General features: G+C 38.2%; 1 protein-coding gene across 2 annotated transcripts in view; it reads right to left on the bottom strand.

Annotated features, from left to right (window-relative positions):
• TMTC2 (transmembrane and tetratricopeptide repeat containing 2) overlaps positions 1 to 18,827 on the bottom strand; it is a 421,611-nt gene that overhangs the window by 66,276 nt on the left and 336,508 nt on the right. For both annotated transcript variants that reach the window (XR_824533.1, XM_010832028.1), the window contains exon 10: positions 6,630 to 6,744. Coding sequence is in view for 1 of the 2 variants with exons in the window: in XM_010832028.1 (XP_010830330.1) it covers positions 6,630 to 6,744 (115 nt within the window). In the remaining variant the exon portion in view is untranslated. The remainder of the gene's footprint in view (positions 1 to 6,629; positions 6,745 to 18,827) is intronic.

Below are 18,827 nucleotides of genomic sequence, written 5' to 3'. Positions count from 1 at the left end.
TTCCTTATAGGAGAGGTCCAAGAACCAACATCATAAGCATCGCCTGGGACTTTCTCTGGAAGGGTAAAACCTCAGGTACCACCTACATATCCTAACTAGAACAGGCGGGGTAACAAGATCTTTAGTGATTCACGACTCACACATACTTTAATGTCTGAAAGGCATGGAGAAGGAAGATGCCTACCTTCCTTCAACCTCATCTGCCATGCCTCTTTGAACAGTTTTTGTTTTTAATTTCTTGGCCCTATTTACTTTTTTTTTTTTTTTTTAACTTTTTGGCTGTGAGGCATGTGTGATCTCAGTTCCCTGATCATGGATTGAACCTGTGAACTCTGTGATGTAAGCGAGTCTTAACCACTGGACCAGCAGGGGAGTCCCTGACACGCCCCTTTGCTTTAAAGACCTTACAACCCATTACAGCCTAGTTGAAACAAGCCCCTCCTGACCAAAAACGGTCAGAAAAGTACAATTTATAAATGGAAAACCCAGTAACTTTTCAAGTGGTCTCTGATAATTTGCTAAGGTATTAAAGAAGAAAGCATATGACCCAGAGGGCCTTGGAGATATTTCCAACATCCAACATATGTGTGCATGTATGTGTGTGTGGGTATTCATAATCTGCTCTGAGAAAATAATCTTTGTTCCTTTATCCCTTAAGAACTTCAATTTTATGTCACTTCCAGTAAAATTATTTGACAATGAAAACCAAAAGATAACAATTTTTTCTCAAATATTCACTCTGCTCTCTAAAAATCAGCGAAACATTGGAAACCCCTTGGTACAGTGTAGTTCTGCCTTTCTTACTTAGGAAGCAGTGACAACATGGACCCTTAGACCTGGAAAAAAGGGAACTGCAGTTATCTCAGCAGTATGACACTATCCTAAGATGATATGTCTAAACACTTAACATCTCTAAGTACAAATTTGGAGTTCACTCTCCTATGACTATAAATCTATTTTATAAAATGTATCATAAAGGGTAATTTAATAATATTGGGAGAATCTTACTATTTAGGATTTACATATTTGAAAATCTGTTACTCCCTGTAAATCCTTTTTCCATCAGTAAATTCAGGAGTCACAGCTTCTAGGTAATTGCTCAGTTATAAAGATGTGAGGGAGCCAATGGGACACGGTGAAAACAGTATTAAACCTGGCCAGAATATGCTAAGCATAAACCCCAGCTTTACCAACCGTGGGAAATAACAACTAACATTGAGCCTCAGCATCTTCATCTGTAAAATGGGAATATAAATATCTTCTTCATATATGTGCAATTATAATTAAGAAGGTGACACATAAAATGTAAAATACAGTCCAGGTAGACAGGAGGTATTTGAATAAATGCTACTTTTGTTCCTTCATTACCCTATAAGTGGATTAAAAAAAAAAAGAAAAAAAGCTTTTCATCACAGCCCATGGATGCTGGGAATAAGTTAAATTTGTTTTCAGCATCTCAATACTTCCTCTCAGGTGTCAAATATCCTTGTGTGCTTTCAAGCTTCCAGTTCTGGGAGAACGCTGAATAAATTCATTCATACAAAATGCTTCTAACAGAATAATTGATTCAATACTTTCCTTTCACAACTCTATAGACATAGCTCTACTGAGTTTTAGTATTTTAAATTCCTTTGATATTTTCCTTTGATGATAACCAATATGCTTTTTTTTTTTTTTTTAATGCTCTCATCTGGAAACATCCATTACTTTTTCCTTTTCCATTTTAAGTACTAAAAATGTCAACACGTGTAGTCAATGTTCTAATATTATGTGAGGCCTTCAACATCTGTGATCACTCTTCCTGGAAATATATTTAGTAATTAGCCAAAATGTGGATCCTGTCTTCCCAAACAAGGCAAAAGCCAGAAATTCCCTCATCTTCCAGCTTTCTTCCAGCCAAAGTATCAGCACAAAACTCAAGTTCCATCAATCAGATGCAACCTCATAAGAGTCAAAGTCAGAAGTAAGCATAATGGGCTGGGTGTGGGGGAATGGGGGGGAGGGCAGCTGCACCCAGAAGAATCATCTCACGAATATGGTGCTTGCTCTTCTTGGTTCCTTGTGGGTGATGACAACAGAGCTCTGGATTCTAAAATGTGCTGTGCTGCAAGGAAAGCTGCTGCTGCTGCTGTTGCTAAGTCGCTTCAGTCGTGTCCGACTCTGTGCGACCCCATAGACGGCAGCCCAGCAGGCTCCCCCGTCCCTGGGATTCTCCAGGCAAGAACACTGGAGTGGGTTGCCATTTCCTTCTCCAATGCAGGAAAGTGAAAAGGGCAAGTGAAGTCGCTCAGTCGTGTCTGACTCTTCGCGACCCCATAGACTGCAGCCTACCAGGAGGTCCATGGGATTTTCCAGGCAAGAGTACTGGAGTGGGTTGCCATTGCCTTCTCTCGCAAGGAAAGCTAGGCAGTAGAAATTATTTCTGGTTATGTAGAGTACTCTCAGTCTTGTCAGAAGAGCCTGTAGAATTCTCTACAATAAATCTCTACAATAAATCCTGTTTCTGTTTAAACTGGCAAGAGTGGATTCTTTAGTGAGCAACTAAAAACAGTGACTCAAACAAGAAGATAAGTTTAGGAGTAGATCTCTTTTCATTAATTTGACTTCTAATATGATGATTAAAGACCTTCATCCTATCTTGGAAATTTTGTCTATCTGTTGATAATTGTTTATCTGCTCTAGGTTCTCCTTCAAATATTTTCTATTTACATTAACATCTATATAACAAATACAATTATATGTGTATGTCTGCCATATATGGGCTTCTCTGGTCCCTCAGATGATAAAATATCTTCCTGCAATGCAGGAGCCCCAGGTTCAGTGCCTGGGGTAGGAATATCCCCTGGAGAAAGGAATGGTTATCCACTCCAGTATTTTTGCCTGGAGAATTCTGTTGACTGAGGACCCTGGGGGGGCTACAATCTATGGAGTAGCAAAGAGTTGGACACAACTGAGAGACTAGCACTTCACTTTTTCATTTTTATGCCACATATAAGAGCATATAATTATATACACATATTTATATATACAGACAGAAGTATCACAGATTACATGTGTACATGTACATGTATACATATTACATGCATGTATGTATGTATGTATATATGTATATATATATGTATATATAACTATATGTACACAGTTGTATGCTATACTTAATTATACAAATACATATATATATATATAACTACTGTGTATACATCATTCTCATTCTATCCTCCAATCTTTTATCCTTTCAGTCATCATTTTCATATTTTTAGTGTTTCTCATTAAGTTCTGGGAATATATCTATAATTTCTATTTAAATTATCTATGAATTTTACATTGCCACCACTGTAGTCATAAACTCAGAGATCCTATTAATCACTGAGTAAATTTTTCTGACGTTATAAGACCCCTCTTTTCAACATCCTATTTTATTTTCACAGATACATTCAGTTCGGACAGGTTAGATTACACTTCGATAATAGACACATCCTAAATCTTAGTGAAGGGACAAAATTTATTTTGCACTCATTCAACCTATCTAATGCAGATGAGATGGGAGGTTTGTCTCCCATTGAGTATTCCAGAATCTGTTTCTACTGACTCCTACAATTTTGGCTTGAAAGTAGCACACATCACATTCACACACATTCCAGTGACCCAGAAAGACCCAGGGAGGCCTTCAACTGGGAGAAGTCAGGCAAGTGCAGTCCCGTTATGTTTCTTCAAGTCAGAAGGCCAAATATATTTGGTGAGCAGCATTAATACTTCCACGTATAGTGCTCTTGTGAATCACCTTGACAACAGAAATTGGAGGTGGTGGTTTAGTTGCTAAGTCATGTCCAACTCTTGCAACCCCACGGACTGCAGCCTGCCAGGCTCCTCTGTCCATGGGATTCTCCAGGCAAGAATACTGGAGTGGGTTAATTAGAAATGTTCTAATTCTACAGAAAAAGATCTTCATCTATTATTGAGAATTAAAATGAGTCTTTTAGAAATTTTGCAAATTTATAGCCTCTTGAAGGTCTGAATAAGATAGACTTTCCCCTTGATGGGCCCTTCCAATCTAGTTTCTTCTGGGGGAATAATTAATAGATTCCTTGGGTCAACTCACTGGGAGTTAGCCTAGGAAAGGGAAGTTAAATGAGGATGCCTCAAATCATGTTTTGAACTCTCACATTTCTTAAATTGCTGATTTTGGATCTTAGGTCAACCATTAATTCAAGACACAGTCAGGCAGACTTCTGCCCTTTCCCTTACATCCAATTCATCACCAAACCTTGCCAATTCTGTCTCCTAAATATCTTATGAAAGAACAGTGTTCTTGAGGAAAAATTAACATCAAACTCAATTTACCACAATGTGGCATTACCAAGGGAAATATCAGATGCAACACTGAATAAGCAAATTCTTGACAGCTAACCATTTTGATAAGGCTGCATTCAAGGGAAAACCAATAGCCCTTCTTATTATTTTTCAGAAAACCCCTAAATGTTCTTGATTAATAAGGGAAGAGGCTGGTGTTCAGCTTGTACAGTAAGCATTCAAGAAATACTTGAATTTGACAGAGCTGAAAAAATAAGCAAACACATTCACAGGAGCTGCCACCAGGTTGAACAGGATGTGGGCAGGCTGCAGTGGTCATACTCACAATCACGATAGGAAGGCACTGACTGAATGCAACTTGATAAGCAATGCATACTGCAGAAAGCTAGAGAGGTTTTGAAAAATAAATCCTAAGAATTGCCATGCTGCCAATGTATAATAAAACTTTCCACTGGTTTCTAGCACTACGGTAACTAAGGAAAAATTACAAGTGATATATTTAACAAGGACCTTTTTTGTAATTGTTCTTATAACGAATATTGGTAGACCTTGAATTTCAGATATTGATTTAATATGTAGCAAAATGCCTTGTTGATGAAAGTATCTATTATGATTAAGATGAATTAGCATCTAGAAACATGTGCATGCACATTCTTGTAAATGGTTTATTGTGATTAAAAGCATAGTGTTTTATTCATGAAGAACAGAAAGTCCCCTTCCCATCACAGCACCTGACCTTGTCATGCATATTAAACTTGTCTTTTAAAAAAATTATCCTCCCAGTGAAGGTTCTTGCAAACTGGTTACAATATATTTTTTAAATATACCAATAGTTTATTGAATCCTGATTTCTCTTTGAAAGTATCTGCTTTAGGAATGCTAAGCATTAATGTGAAATGAGAGTATTCAACTGAAACCTCACAGTATTCTTTTTCCTCTCAGACTCTGAATTTCTTATTAAAAATTTATTAAAAGCCAAGGAGGAAACCACTAAGATATAGTTACATTAATAATCTCAAATTATAAATAAAATCTCAAAGTAATTTATAAAACTTGCTTTAAATATTGGTTCCTGGTGGGTATGTGATTATAAAAGGACAGGATGCTTGTGGCGATGCAAATCGTCTGTATTTTGACTGGAATGATGGATACACAAACTGGTATGTGTAATAAAAGCACACAAAACTAAACACACACAGATACACACAATGGCATAATAAAACTGGGGAAGCCAGTACATTAGTATCAATGTCAAAATACCAGTTTTGATACTGTATGGTAGTTCTACGAGATATCACCATCGGGGAAAGTGGATAAATTGTATAGGGATCTCTCTGTGTTGTTTCTTAACCGCATGCAAATCTACAATCATCTCAAAAAATTTTTATTTTTAAATGTTCCTCTATTTTTCTCAAAAGTCCACGTTTTAAAAACATCTAAACGTGGACCAATTCTGTTATTCTTCTTCCCAGGTAAGAGTGATCTACGTAATCAGAAACTTCCCAGAAGCTAGGCTCTGAGCCATCGTGCAATGTTACCTAAGGAAGCATCTGCATGGAGACTTTGGAGTGGATTTCAAGGAACCACATGTGAGAAGTGGTGTACACATGGCTAATAGAATAAATAATGCTTTTTGAACAACTGTATAAATCATTCGAGTTTCTTAAAAACATCCTTCTTTAATGCATTCACTTTCATTTTATATTGATACAAAAAACTGTTCATATGCCTTTTACTTGTTTTGAATTATTGTAATTAGTCTTCAAAACAATATTTCTGAGAAGAGATGCATAAATAGGTCTAAAAACATACTACTTCAACACATAACAACAGTGTTAATTATAGGCTCATTTGAGAATTTGATAGGCCTTCAATATATTTATATTTGATAATCCTCTCTACTATCAAGCATAATGTATTCATGTGCCACATTCAAAATAATTAATAAAAAAATACAAATACTGAGATGCAGTTGACTAACTGACACAATGTTCTGTCTTAGAGACATTTAATTAGACAATTATTAATATCAATTTTGCAGCTTTCCTTCTGTATTTTATGGACAATAATTTTTTAATGGAAAAGGGTCTCAATTTTCAGAGAATCCTAAACTCTCATATATCCTATATACTGGGCACATAAATCATAATGAATTAAATAGACCCAACTGATTTTAACATGGTTAAGCAGCATAATTCATTTTGGAATGTAGTGTAAGGTGGTACTTACAAAAAGGGGAATTAGTATAATTGAATAAATTATATTAATAGGTTTAAAGCTACAGTATAGTCTTTTCAGGTACAGTAGCAAAAACTAACCTGAGCATGTGGGCGGCATTGAAGACAACATCAAACTCTGTGCTGTCCAGCTCAGCTGCTTTTTTTGCCATCTCAGCTGCTTCTATGAGGCGGGCTTCTTCCAGAAGAAACTGACCTGCAAAGCATGAAGTCAAGTGAGCTGAAACCTAGAAAATAATAGTCCTGTGAAACAACTAAAGCTGCTATAGAGAAAAATCTAAGAACTGTGGTAAAGGTGACACAAAGCTAAGATTTATGGGTGCCGCACATCTACATGCTCATTATTCAGGCATACTTTATACGCCCTTCCCTTAACTGCAGAATACTGAAGTGTGCCAAATCTGTTACATTAACACTTTTTTTTCTTAAAAATCCTCCACAGATTATTGAAGAAGAAATAAAATGAACAGATTTAAAGGTATGTTATAAATAGGTAAAAAAAATATATTTATTTTTTTAGGTATAACAAAACAAAAAAATTTCTGGGAAGATTTTAGTTTTCTGATGGTCAAAGTGGGGATTAAAGCACTATGTTAGTTGTGCCAAATCTATAGCTCAGGTGAAATATATTTCAATAAGCCACTCATCAACTGGTTTAAACATTAGTTTCACCTATGTAAGTCACTATAATCATTATGTTGCATCACTAGTGTAAAATTTAATTATTAGCTATAAACCTCTGAGACTCTAAGGTGAGAGTTGCTTTGTAGGAAAAAAAGATATATGACAATAAGTTGAGTTGATTTTAATTACTGGTCCTTTAAAGCAGCTTTTGTCTCTGATGCATATGCACAGTGCTACCCATATTAAGATACATTTATTTCCTTATCTAAGTAACACTAAAATTATTGAATAGAAACATAGAAAGGTTGGCTTAGTATTATCTTATAGATTGACTACTAAACACACAAGAATATTCACAAATTCAGATTTTTGAGATTACTTTCAGGTCAGCTCTGCAAGGTTAAAATTATTGCAGATAGAGCCACACAATTCTTCAAAACTCTCTCTCAAGAACTGTTGTATGATGCTACCCCAAAATCATACTGTAAAGGCAAAGAAAGGTGAAAAAAATTGGGACCAGTTTTAAGGCTGTAAATATGCACAGAGAGAACAGGCTGCTTTCTATAGGTAAGGATTTACTACCAGCAAAAGTAATGATGTTAAGCCTTATCTGATACAGATAATCAAATGAAAATCAAATCAAGGGAGGACAGAGGTATACAGAAACCACCCAGGCAATTGACAGGCTTATAAAGGTGTTTAATTTTATTATTTTTGTTTGTTTTGAGATTCCTATTTTCTTAGAGTTCAAGACCTTAACACTATGAAATATTGCTGGAAAAATGATTTGCAAGTCCTAAGGCATACAAAGAAACTGAAAAACTTTAAAAATGGTAAATTCTTTGCTTACTGCTTATCTTGTAAATATTACAAATGATCTTCTGACCTAAACGGCAGTTCTTAAAATACAGGGGAAACTTTCTACTTTAAGGTTTCATAATCAACCACAGTCACTGCTTGTACTTAAGCGCAGCTTCTAAACTTCAACTCGTAAAGAATGGTGAGTAAAGCCAGGCCTAGGCTTTTAATCCTACATTTTGACAGGAGTTGGAGGTCCTTTAGTTGTTTCTACAAAGTGTTTTATATCACTTTCTTAGTTTTTCACATAACATTTGGCGCCTTTCTCATCTCTCAAAACAAACATAATTTTGGGATCAGAAAATGATTAAGAAAACAAGTTGTAAGGAGTTATGTTGATACATAGAAAAATGTATTACTTTAGGAATTCATGTAGACATTAATTCTACAGACCTGTTGAAATGAGATTCAATTTAAAGTATATGAGGTTTTAATAATGTAGGACAAAAAATAGACAATCTGCAGCATACTGAATATTAATATCTCTGCACATATGCCTTGGAACAGGATACCAGGCTAAACTCATTTTTCAGTTAGTTATGCTTCTTACAGATTAAAAATTAGAACATAATATTAATTGCTACCTATCTTCAAAGCCTATTTACCTAGCTAAATGTATTAATAAATATACTAATTACTTATGTGATTTTTAAACAAAGGATAATATAGGAATTTATTAAATATTCTTTTCCTTTCCAGACAGTTACTAATTCTGAAAATGTATTCTGTATTAATAGAAGAGAAATGCAACAATTAATGGAATAATGAAGGTTATTTTATTATTCCAGATGGTAAGAGGAAAAGGAGACGTATTAGTTCTGGGGGAAAAAAATGAAATCTATACTCTCCATGCAGAAACAGAGGGACAGAAGAGACAAGAAGCCTAGGTGATGAAGACAATGATACTCAATGGCTTAAAAGGACAGTTGATACGCAATGACCAGGGCAAAGCCTTTCAAGTTCTACTAATGCTGAACATACCTCTGATGTTCATCAACAACAAAAAAAGAGTAACTAACTAGTTGGGTAAAATCAAATAGGCGATTTTTAAAATATTTAAAAACATTTCCTTACAGTTTAGGTAAGCTTTGCTACAGAACACAGACTTTGTAGCAGCTTTCAAGATCCAAAAACTACATGAAACACATAATTTTTAGTACTGCAAATGGTAACCAAAAAAAAAAAAATTCCTATATGATAATTTTCTAACAGGAGGATTCATTCATCATATTAACATGCAAAAAAAGAATAATACAACATATGTGTAAAGTATCTGCCTAATTCCCTCCGTTCTGTTTGCAATAACTCATAGATCTCAATAGACCAGTTAGTGTTCTTCTATGATAAAGCTACAAAACATCAGGCAATGTGAATCACGTGGTGTTTTTAAGTGAATTTGAAAATCTGAACCAAAGTTGAAAATATTGATACATTATTATTATACTGTGTTATACAGTAATCAATTGTTTGTAATAGAGCTCACAATTGATGGAAAACAGGGCAAAAAGCATTTCAAATACACAGAACCAACATAAATAAAGAAATAAAGACATGCTAGTTTCTTCTACATAATTATCCAAAGATCCTAAATTGATATGTTATTGGGGAATAACAAAATTTGCTCTTACTCCTAAAAGACTACCTTAATTGCTCCTCTTCTACTAGCTTCTTCTATTATTGCTCCATCATACCCCGGCTCCAGACTCTGAACTACCCTGCTTCCCTTAGTGTAGCCTGCTGCTTCACATCCTTATTTGGCCCTCAACTCTTCAGCCTCTATGGTTTCTCTGCCTTGTCCTGCCCCAATCTCCAGGCTGCCTATCTTGCCCACCTAGCATAATAGGAGATGTTTCACTTCCTTCTAAAACACTTCCTTTTTGGTGAAGCCTTCTTTGACCACTTTCCAGTAGTGTTAGAATTGCTTCCCATTTAAGTTCACTGTAATATAATTTACCAGTCTAAACTAGAGCACTTACAAGAGTAAAAGAGAATGGCATTGTTAATTGTACTGGAACAGGGGCAATAAACCAGAATTGTTCCACCATGACTGCCCCACTTACAGCACATGGGACAGGCTGGCAATCTCAATCCTCTTGTCTTCATTACTATCGGGAGGTGAACTGTTTTACACAATAAAGCACTGAATCAGTGTTAGGAGAAGTGATCGATACCAGCAAGTGAGCCAGAAGTACTCTTCACTGAAGAATACAAAGGTTGACCATTGAGCCCGTGAAGACTGAGCCAGATTCTGAAGCTTGGTGAGTTGGATCTCCTATTGGGGCTCTGAGATTGAGGCTTCCCTGGTGGCTCAGATGGTAAAGAATCTGCCTGCAATGCGGAAGACCCAGGATTGATCCCTGGGTTGGGAAGATTCTCTGGAGAAGGGAATGCTACCCACTCCAGTATTCTTGCCTGGAGAATCCCAGGGACAGAGGAGCCTGGTGGGCTACAGTCCATGGACTCTCAAAGAGTCTGACACAACTGAATGACTAACACTTTCACTTTCATTCTGAGGCAAGATTGAGTCAGGACACTGCAGGGAGTGAAGGGTGCTAGAAAGGAAAGGAAGAAAACGAGGAGGGCAGGCTGAAAGATTGCCTTTCTCAGTGGTTCTCCAGTTTTAGCACGTATCACAATCACTTTGAGGACTTGATAAAACAGAAAGCTAGGTCCTGTTCCTAAAATTTCAGATGCAGTGGGTCTAGGGCAGAGCCTATGATTTACATTTTTAAGAAGTTCCTACAGAAAACTGATGCTGCCAGTACAGGGCCCACAGCTTAAGAGCCAGCTGTCTTATGCGAACAAGAAAATGAATGTTTTGCACCATACCCTGGACTCCTGCCTGTGATTAGCTAGGATTAGCTGACTGAGCTCTTCTGGAAATCAACTGCATGTGACATGCCCTCCCTCACATCACAGGCATAATGATCAGGTTCTACATACATGTACAGCTAGAAATACATATGTATGTGAATAAGAAATACTATATGTAAGTTTACTCTCTCAAACTCAAAATGAGGAGATTTAAGAGTTTTATTCCTCACTAACAGGCTAGATCTCTGAGAAATCATTTCTCTTTCACATAGAGTAGACAAACACATTCTTTGCATTTGATAACTGAGTAGAATTTCAAATAAAGAAACCACAAAAATTTAAGTAAAATACATTTTGTTCTCCGGGTGTACTGTGCTACCATACCTTATCATTATTTCTTTGGTTTGTAATTTGTCTTACCAAAGTTAATTACAATCATCTTATTTCCTTGTATCCAATCAAAGGCAGAAAGACCAAAAAAAAGATGAAGAGTTATAAAAGAAAAAATACATTTGAGTACAGAAAGGCAGAAGAGAAAATAAAAAGAGAAAGCTTTCTCTAGAGGCCCCGATACAGAGCTTAAGTAGCCTCCCAGGGGAAAGGGGGAAAGCGGTTCAGAGTTTTGAATTCAACTATTTCAGCATTAGAGGTGTGCTGCTGCTTCTCTGGACAACTGTCTCACTGAACAATTTAAGAACTTTGTCGATTTTTACCAACATATCAATATGAGAAGCCTGTGAAGATCAATCTTTCATTAATTCCTGGATTTAAAAAGCTGTCTGAAAGGTAGAAAACCATAAAATTGTAAGCTGGCCTTAAGCTGTAGGTTCAAAGACTGCTTTCCAGACGTTCTGCATATAAACTCCCAAGATTAGTTGGGACTGTCATTTTTCACTAAAATATTATGAAAAACTCAGTCTTATGATCAATGCAACTAAATTAAGGAACTAAAACAATTAGTAGTAAGTGCTATGATAATCCAATTCTCTTGAGGAAAAATCACTCGTACACAGCCTTTAAAAAATGGTTAAAGGTTGGGACTTCCCTGCTGGTCCAGTGGTTAACACTTCACCTTCCAATGCAGAGGGTGCAGGTTTGATCCCTGGTCTGGGAGCTAAGATCCCATATGCCCTATGGCCAAGAAACCAGGACATAAACAACATAAGCAATATTGTAACAAATTCAATAAAGACTTAATTTAAAAAAAAAATAATAAAAAATAAATAAAAATAAAAATGGTTAAAGGCAAATGAAAATCTTTAACAGAGAATTTTTGTTAAAATAGTTCCCCTTAGAGAGGACATCAGGTTATCAAAATATATCTAGAACTGTCTTACTTCCGATACCACCCTGTCTCAAACCATCCTCTCCCCCTGGGTAACAGCAGTAACTTCATAATGGGTCTCTGCACTTCTGCCCCTGATTCTATAGGCTACTCTCAACATGGAGAAGGCAATGGCACCCCACTCCAGTACTCTTGCCTGGAAAATCCCATGGACGGAGGAGCCTGGTAGGCTGCAGTCCATGGGGTCGCTAAGAGTCGGATACGACTGAGCAACTTCACTTTCACTTTTCACTTTCCTGCATTGGAGAAGGAAATGGCAACCCACTCCAGTGTTCTTGCCTAGAGAATCCCAGGGACGGGGGAGCCTCATGGGCTGCCGTCTATGGGGTCACAGAGAGTCGGACATGACTTAAGCGACTTAGCAGCAGCAGCAGCAGCAGCAACTCTCAACACAGCAGTCAGGGATCCTGTCATTCTAAAGTTGGCTCAGGGGAGCTGAAAGTCATTACACTGGACTATCCTGCCTGATATGACCAACACGGAGTTCTACCCTCAACCTTTACGTCAGTTCTCTGACCCCATCTCCTTTGTTTTCTACTACTCTCCCTCTTGTTCACTGAATCTATATTAGGCTCCTGCTATTCATCTAACACATCAGAGTAAGAAAGACCCCTTCACCAGGGTCTTTTTCCATTCTCTCCGCCTGGTATGCTCTACCCCAGATATTACAGAGGCTCACTCTCTTAATTCCTGGCACACAGTGGGGATTTACTAAAGACATATTCAATGGCAGGACTGAATTAACCTAGTCATAGCTCTATGTGGCTAACTGCTTCATCTTCCAGACCAAGTTAGAACCTAGCCAACGCAGGTCATCAGGCGCTTGCCTATTCATAGCCTCTCACCTCACAGTGATTTTACGCAAGGCTGTAGTGAATGGTCACATACGCATAATACACAAGGGTACCATTCACAACGATGTCTCTGTGAATGTGCCTCTTGTGGTTGAGCAACATGGTGGCCCTGACTTTAGACCTTTGAATTTCCCTTGAAATATAAGTGATCCAGACATCAATTATATTAATACCTTCAAAGACATTTAATTTCAGAAAAGTTCAAACTATGTAAGGTGTCTAAAATTTATTATATTCTATTGCACTGTGAAATAATTTCAACCATTTGTGAAAATAACAAGCTGAAGGTTAAAGTATCCAACCCAACATATGGGGATATGAAGATAAATGCAACATTTATTTTTGGAACAGTTTCCATCTAGCAGAGGAAAAGGGAGATTATGAAGATAGTTTAACTATAAAATGTATATAAATTTGAAAAGGGAGCTGTGCAAGGTACCACAAGCAAACTGCATCATTTCTGGATGGAGGTGAATTGCTTGGCATTGTTCACTTTATAATCAAATTTAAATATACATAAAGGGCACAAGCTAAGTGTTCAGTTCAGTTCATTTGCTCAGTCATGTCTGACTCTTTTCCACCACATGGATTGCAACACACCAGCCCTCCATGTCCATCACCAACTCCCAGAGTTTACTCAAGCTCATGTCCATTGAGTCAGGGATGCCACCCAACGATCTCATCCTCCGTCATCCCCTTCTCCTCCTGCCCTCAATCTTTCCCAGCAACAGGATCTTTTCCGATGAGTCAGTTCTTTGCATCAGGTGACCAAAGTATTAGAGCTTCAGCTTCAACATCAGTCCTTCCAATGAGTACTCAGGACTGATCTCCTTTAGGATGGGCTGGTTGGATCTCCTTGCAGTCCAAGGGACTCTCAAGAGTCTTCTCCAACACCACAGTTCAAAAGCATCAATTTTATGGTGCTCAGCTTTCTTTATAGCCCATACATGACTAATGGAAAAACCACAGCATTGACTAGATGACCTTTGTTGGCAAGGTAATGTCTCTGCTTTTTAATATGCTATTTAGGTTGGTCATAACTTTTCTTCCAAGTAATAAGCATCTATTAATTTCATGGCTGCAGTCACCATCAGCAGTGATTTTGGAGCCCAAAAAAATATAGTGTGTCACTGTTTCCACTGTTTCCCCATCTATTTGCCATGAAGTGATGGGACCGGATGCCATGATCCTAAGATCATGGTGACCATGGTGACCAAACTCTGAATGTTGAGTTTTAAGCCAACTTTTTCACTCTCCTCTTTCACTTTCATCAAGAGGCTCTTTCCTTAGTTCATCTTCGCTTTCTGCCATAAGGGTGGTGTCATCTGCATATCTGAGGTTATTCATATTTCTCCCAGCAATCTTGATTCCATCTTGCACTTCATCTACTCCAGCATTTCTCATGATGTACTCTGCATATAAGTTAAATAAGCAGGGTGACAACATACAGCCTTGAAGTACTCCTTTTCCTATTTGGAACCAGTCTGTTGTTCCATGTCCAGTTCTAACTGTTGCTTCTTGACCTGCATACAGATATCTCAAGCGGCAGGTCAGGTGGTCTGGTATTCCCATCTCTTTCAGAATTTTCCAGAGTTTGTTTTGGTCCACACAGTCAAAGGTTTTGGAATAGTCAATAAAGCAGAAGTAGATGTTTTTCTGGAACTCTCTTGCTTTTTTGATGATCCAACACAGTTGGCAATTTGATCTCTAGTTCCTCTGCCTTTTCTAAATCTAGCTTGAACATGTGGAAGTTTATGGTTCACATACTGTTGAAGCCTAGCTTGGAGAATTTTGAGCATTACTTTACTAGCGTGTGAGATGTGTGCAATTGTGCGGTAGTTTGAGCATTCTTTGGCATTGCCTTTCTTTGGGATTGGAATGAAAACTGACATTTTCCAGTCCTGTGGCCACTGCTGAGTTTTCCAAATTTGCTAGCATATTGAATGCAGCACTTTCACAGCATCATCTTTTAGGATTTGAAACAGCTCAACTGGAATTCCATCACCTCCACTAGCTTTGTTCGTAGTGATGCTTCCTAAGGCCCACTTGACTTTGCATTTCAAGATCTCTGGCTCTAGGTGAGTGACCACACCATCGTGATTATCTAGGTCATGAAGATCATTTTTGTATAGTTCTTTTGTGTATTCATGTCACTTCTTGTTAATATCTTTTGCTTCTGTCAGGTCCATACCATTTCTGTTTTTTATTGTCTATTACTAGCATCCAGAAGCAATTATCTGTACCTGAGGGCTCTTCCCAAAGATTCAGATGACTAGAACAAGAATAAAAGGCACTGCAGAAGTATTTGGGCTGACTGGTTTTGACTTGTAATCATGGTCATGACATCTCATTATAACAAGAAGAGTCAGTGAAGTTGAGCAGAGGAGAGTGAGCCCTTTCTGTGCTGTTTCTAAATAGGGAGGGGAGTAGTGAAGTTCTGTTAAGATGGGTGGGTAATATCCAAATGCACAAGATTTACACTAACTTTTGGAAAGAGATTCTACTGCAGAGAGGCTACTTGTTAACATGTGCTCATTATGCCTGGGAGAAATAAAATTAGAGAGGCGAATCTTCTGCTTCTCTGAAGAGAGGTTTGCTGAATGTCTGAGTGAGGTTTGCTCTCAGTCTTACACCAATCTCTCTCTCCCTTCCCTTCTAGTTTTGCTGCTTCATGTTTTTGTGCTTTGGCAGTCTAATTAATAAAAGCTCTGGTTTACTGAGACAGACCCAGAGTGATAACTGTGCCACAGTTACTGGCTAAGAAAACAGGTGGGCCAAGAAAACAAGGAAAAGGTCATTCAGGAGATCAATCTGGACAGTTCAGTTTGAGGCTGGAAGGTCCTGGATGTATCCCTACATGACCATGAGGCCAAGAATCTGGCCTGAATTGGACAGGTGGCACAAAAGGTGTCCAGGGCAAAGGAGATTAGAAGATTAGCAGGCCAGGGCTCTGTGCTCATCCAGAAAGGAGGCCAGGAAGGCTATTGCTTTATTGCATTTATTTCTCCTCTGACTCTTTTCAGAAGGGCTATGAAACCAAGGGAGTTACGAGGACTATCAGATGGAGAATGGGAATTAGAGAGGGCAAAGAAGGGAAAGAGGGGGGCCCAGGGAGGAATTGAAGAGATCAGAGAAAGGGGAGGAGTGGTATGGGGGCATAGAGTGGGCAAGAACCTGATCCCATTATAGATTTAAGTAATAAAGAGATTCAATAGAGATCAAGTATGCTCCATCAAGGACAAGACAACAATGCTAAGACTTCAAACAGTCTGAATTTCATCACCTAAAGATGAGGACAAAACCATAACTAGATGAGGAGTACAACCTAATTAAAGACAGGGGAAGTAGTCACATTTTATTCTAGGATGTTGTGTAATCTGAGACAAGGGAGCTGTAAGGAAAGAAATGAGACAGATGCAGGACTCGAAGGCAGACACTGAAGTCACTACAGAAAGGAACATGGCTCTGAGACTAAGTTAAGGTGGGTGGTAATGAGACTGCAGAGAGGTGGTCAGGAAGCTTACATCCTCTGCTTAAGAAGAGCTCAGTATTTTCACTGTGCTCCACAAAATTCCTAAGGGCTTTTGGGAGATATTCCCTTACAAATGTGTCCAGAGGGGCACAGAGGAGTCAATGGCAGGATACACAAACTTTGGGAACAACTGTCGTACGTAGTCAGAGGCAGATTGCAAACAACCTCCCAAGTACATTCAGTCACTGAAAGAAATAGCTAAGATTGGAAAGACAGCCTCCCTCCCTCCTTCTCTTTCTCTCTCCTCCCCAATTCTTCTCTTGTTAATAATTACTTGTCACTTATAATCCTTCTTCTTACAAGCAATTATTCCCTTTCTCTCTGGTCTTTCTGTCTGCATGCTGACAGGTAAGGATTTCCTCTTTTTCTTAATTCCTACATCTTTATTCTATCTCCCTTTCCCCTAATTTCTGTCCCTTACTTATATATTTTATTCAAAAATCATTCTATACAATTCATTCATTCTTCAGGATATTAGCATGGTTTTCATTATAATTTTAAAATTATTATAATTTACTCAGCATTTAACTTAAATGCAGAGCACATGATGTGAAATGCTGGGCTGGATGAAGCAAAAGGTAGAATCAAGATTGCAGGGAGAAATATTAATAACCTCAGATATGCAGACAACACTACGTTTATGGCAGAAAGCAAACAGGAACTAAAGAGCCTTTTGATGAAGGTGAAAGAGGAGAGTGAAAAAGCTGGCTTAAAACTCAACATTCAAAAAACTAAGATCATGGCATCTGGTCCCATCACTTCATGGCAAATAAATGGGGAAACAATGGAAACAGAGAAACTCTTTATTTTCTTAGGTTCCAAAATCACTGCAAATGGTGACTGAAGCCATGAAATTAAAAGAAGCTTGCTCCTTGGAAGAAAAGCTATGACAAACCAAGACAGTGTAATAGAAAGCAGAGATACTACTTTGCAGACAAAGGTCCATGTAGTCAAATTTTGTGGTCTTCCCAGCAATCATGTACAGATGTGAAAGTTGGACCATAAAAAAGGCTGAGCGCCAAAGAATTGATGCTTTTGAACTGTCGTGTTGGAGAAGACTTTTGAGAGACCCTTGGAGAGCAAAGAGATCAAACCAGTCAATCCCAAAGGAAATCAACCCTGAATATTCATTGGAAGGACTGGTGCTGAAGCTGAAGCTCCAATACTTCGGCCACCTGATGGGAAGAGCTGACTGGTTGGAAAAGACCCTGATGCTAGGAAAGACTGAAGGCAGGAGGAGAAGGGGATGACAGAGGATGAGATGGTTGGATGACATCATTGACTCAATGGACATGAATTTGAGCAAGCTCCAGGAGATGGTGAAGGACAGGGAAATCTGGTGGGCTGCAGCCCATGAGACTGCAGAGTTGGTTGGACATGACTGAGCAGCCAAACAACAAACGAGCATTTATTACATGCTAGTTGTTTTATGAAATTATAAATGAATCCTCATTTGAGGTCATAAAAATCATCTCCAGATTAAGAATTTGAGGGGCAAAGAGGCTAACAGAAGTCATGATCAAGGAGGTAATCTATAGTAGGGCTGGGTGTGCCTCATTCCAAAATCCTTGATCCATGATCCAAAATCCAATGCACTTTCTATGTCCTAATCCAAAACTTCAGTTCTCAACTTCTTGCTTTTATGACTTTTTGAGTCCTATATAAAATCTTCAAAAGAATATATGTAAATTGTTGCTATGGTCTGAAAGTCTATGCCTTCCTCCCTTTCATATGTTGAAAGCCTAACCCCTAAAGTGATGCTATGCAGAGGTAGAGTCTTTAAGAGGTGCTTCCATTGTAAATGTGGGGTCCTCATGAATGGGAGTAGTGCACTCATAAAAGAGACCCCAGAGAGTTCCCTTGTTCCTTCTACCATAGGAGAACTAGACAGAACATGGCTATAAACAAGGAAGCGGGTCCCAGACACTGAGTCAATCTGAGCATGATCTTGGGACTTTTGGCTTCCAGAACTGTGAGGAATAAATATGTGTTGTTTGTAAGCACAGTATTGTGTTATAGTACTCTTAATGGACTAAGGCATGAACTTAGTCCACTTTCTCTGAGCAAAATAAGATCTAGTCAAAAATTATTTTTAAAAAAGTAGATTCTCTCTGTTCTCTGCTAAGTGATTTCAGTCGTGTCCGACTCTGTGTGACCCCATAGACGGCAGCCCACCAGACTCCCCTGTCTCTGGGATTCTCCAGGCAAGAATACTGGAGTGGGTTGCCATTTCCTTCTCCAACGCATTATGC

The sequence above is a fragment of the Bison bison genome, unplaced genomic scaffold, assembly GCF_000754665.1.
Source record: "Bison bison bison isolate TAMUID 2011002044 unplaced genomic scaffold, Bison_UMD1.0 scf7180017864535, whole genome shotgun sequence".
In the NCBI taxonomy this organism is placed as follows: domain Eukaryota; kingdom Metazoa; phylum Chordata; class Mammalia; order Artiodactyla; family Bovidae; genus Bison; species Bison bison.
This window is presented reverse-complemented; position numbering and strand designations above follow the sequence as displayed.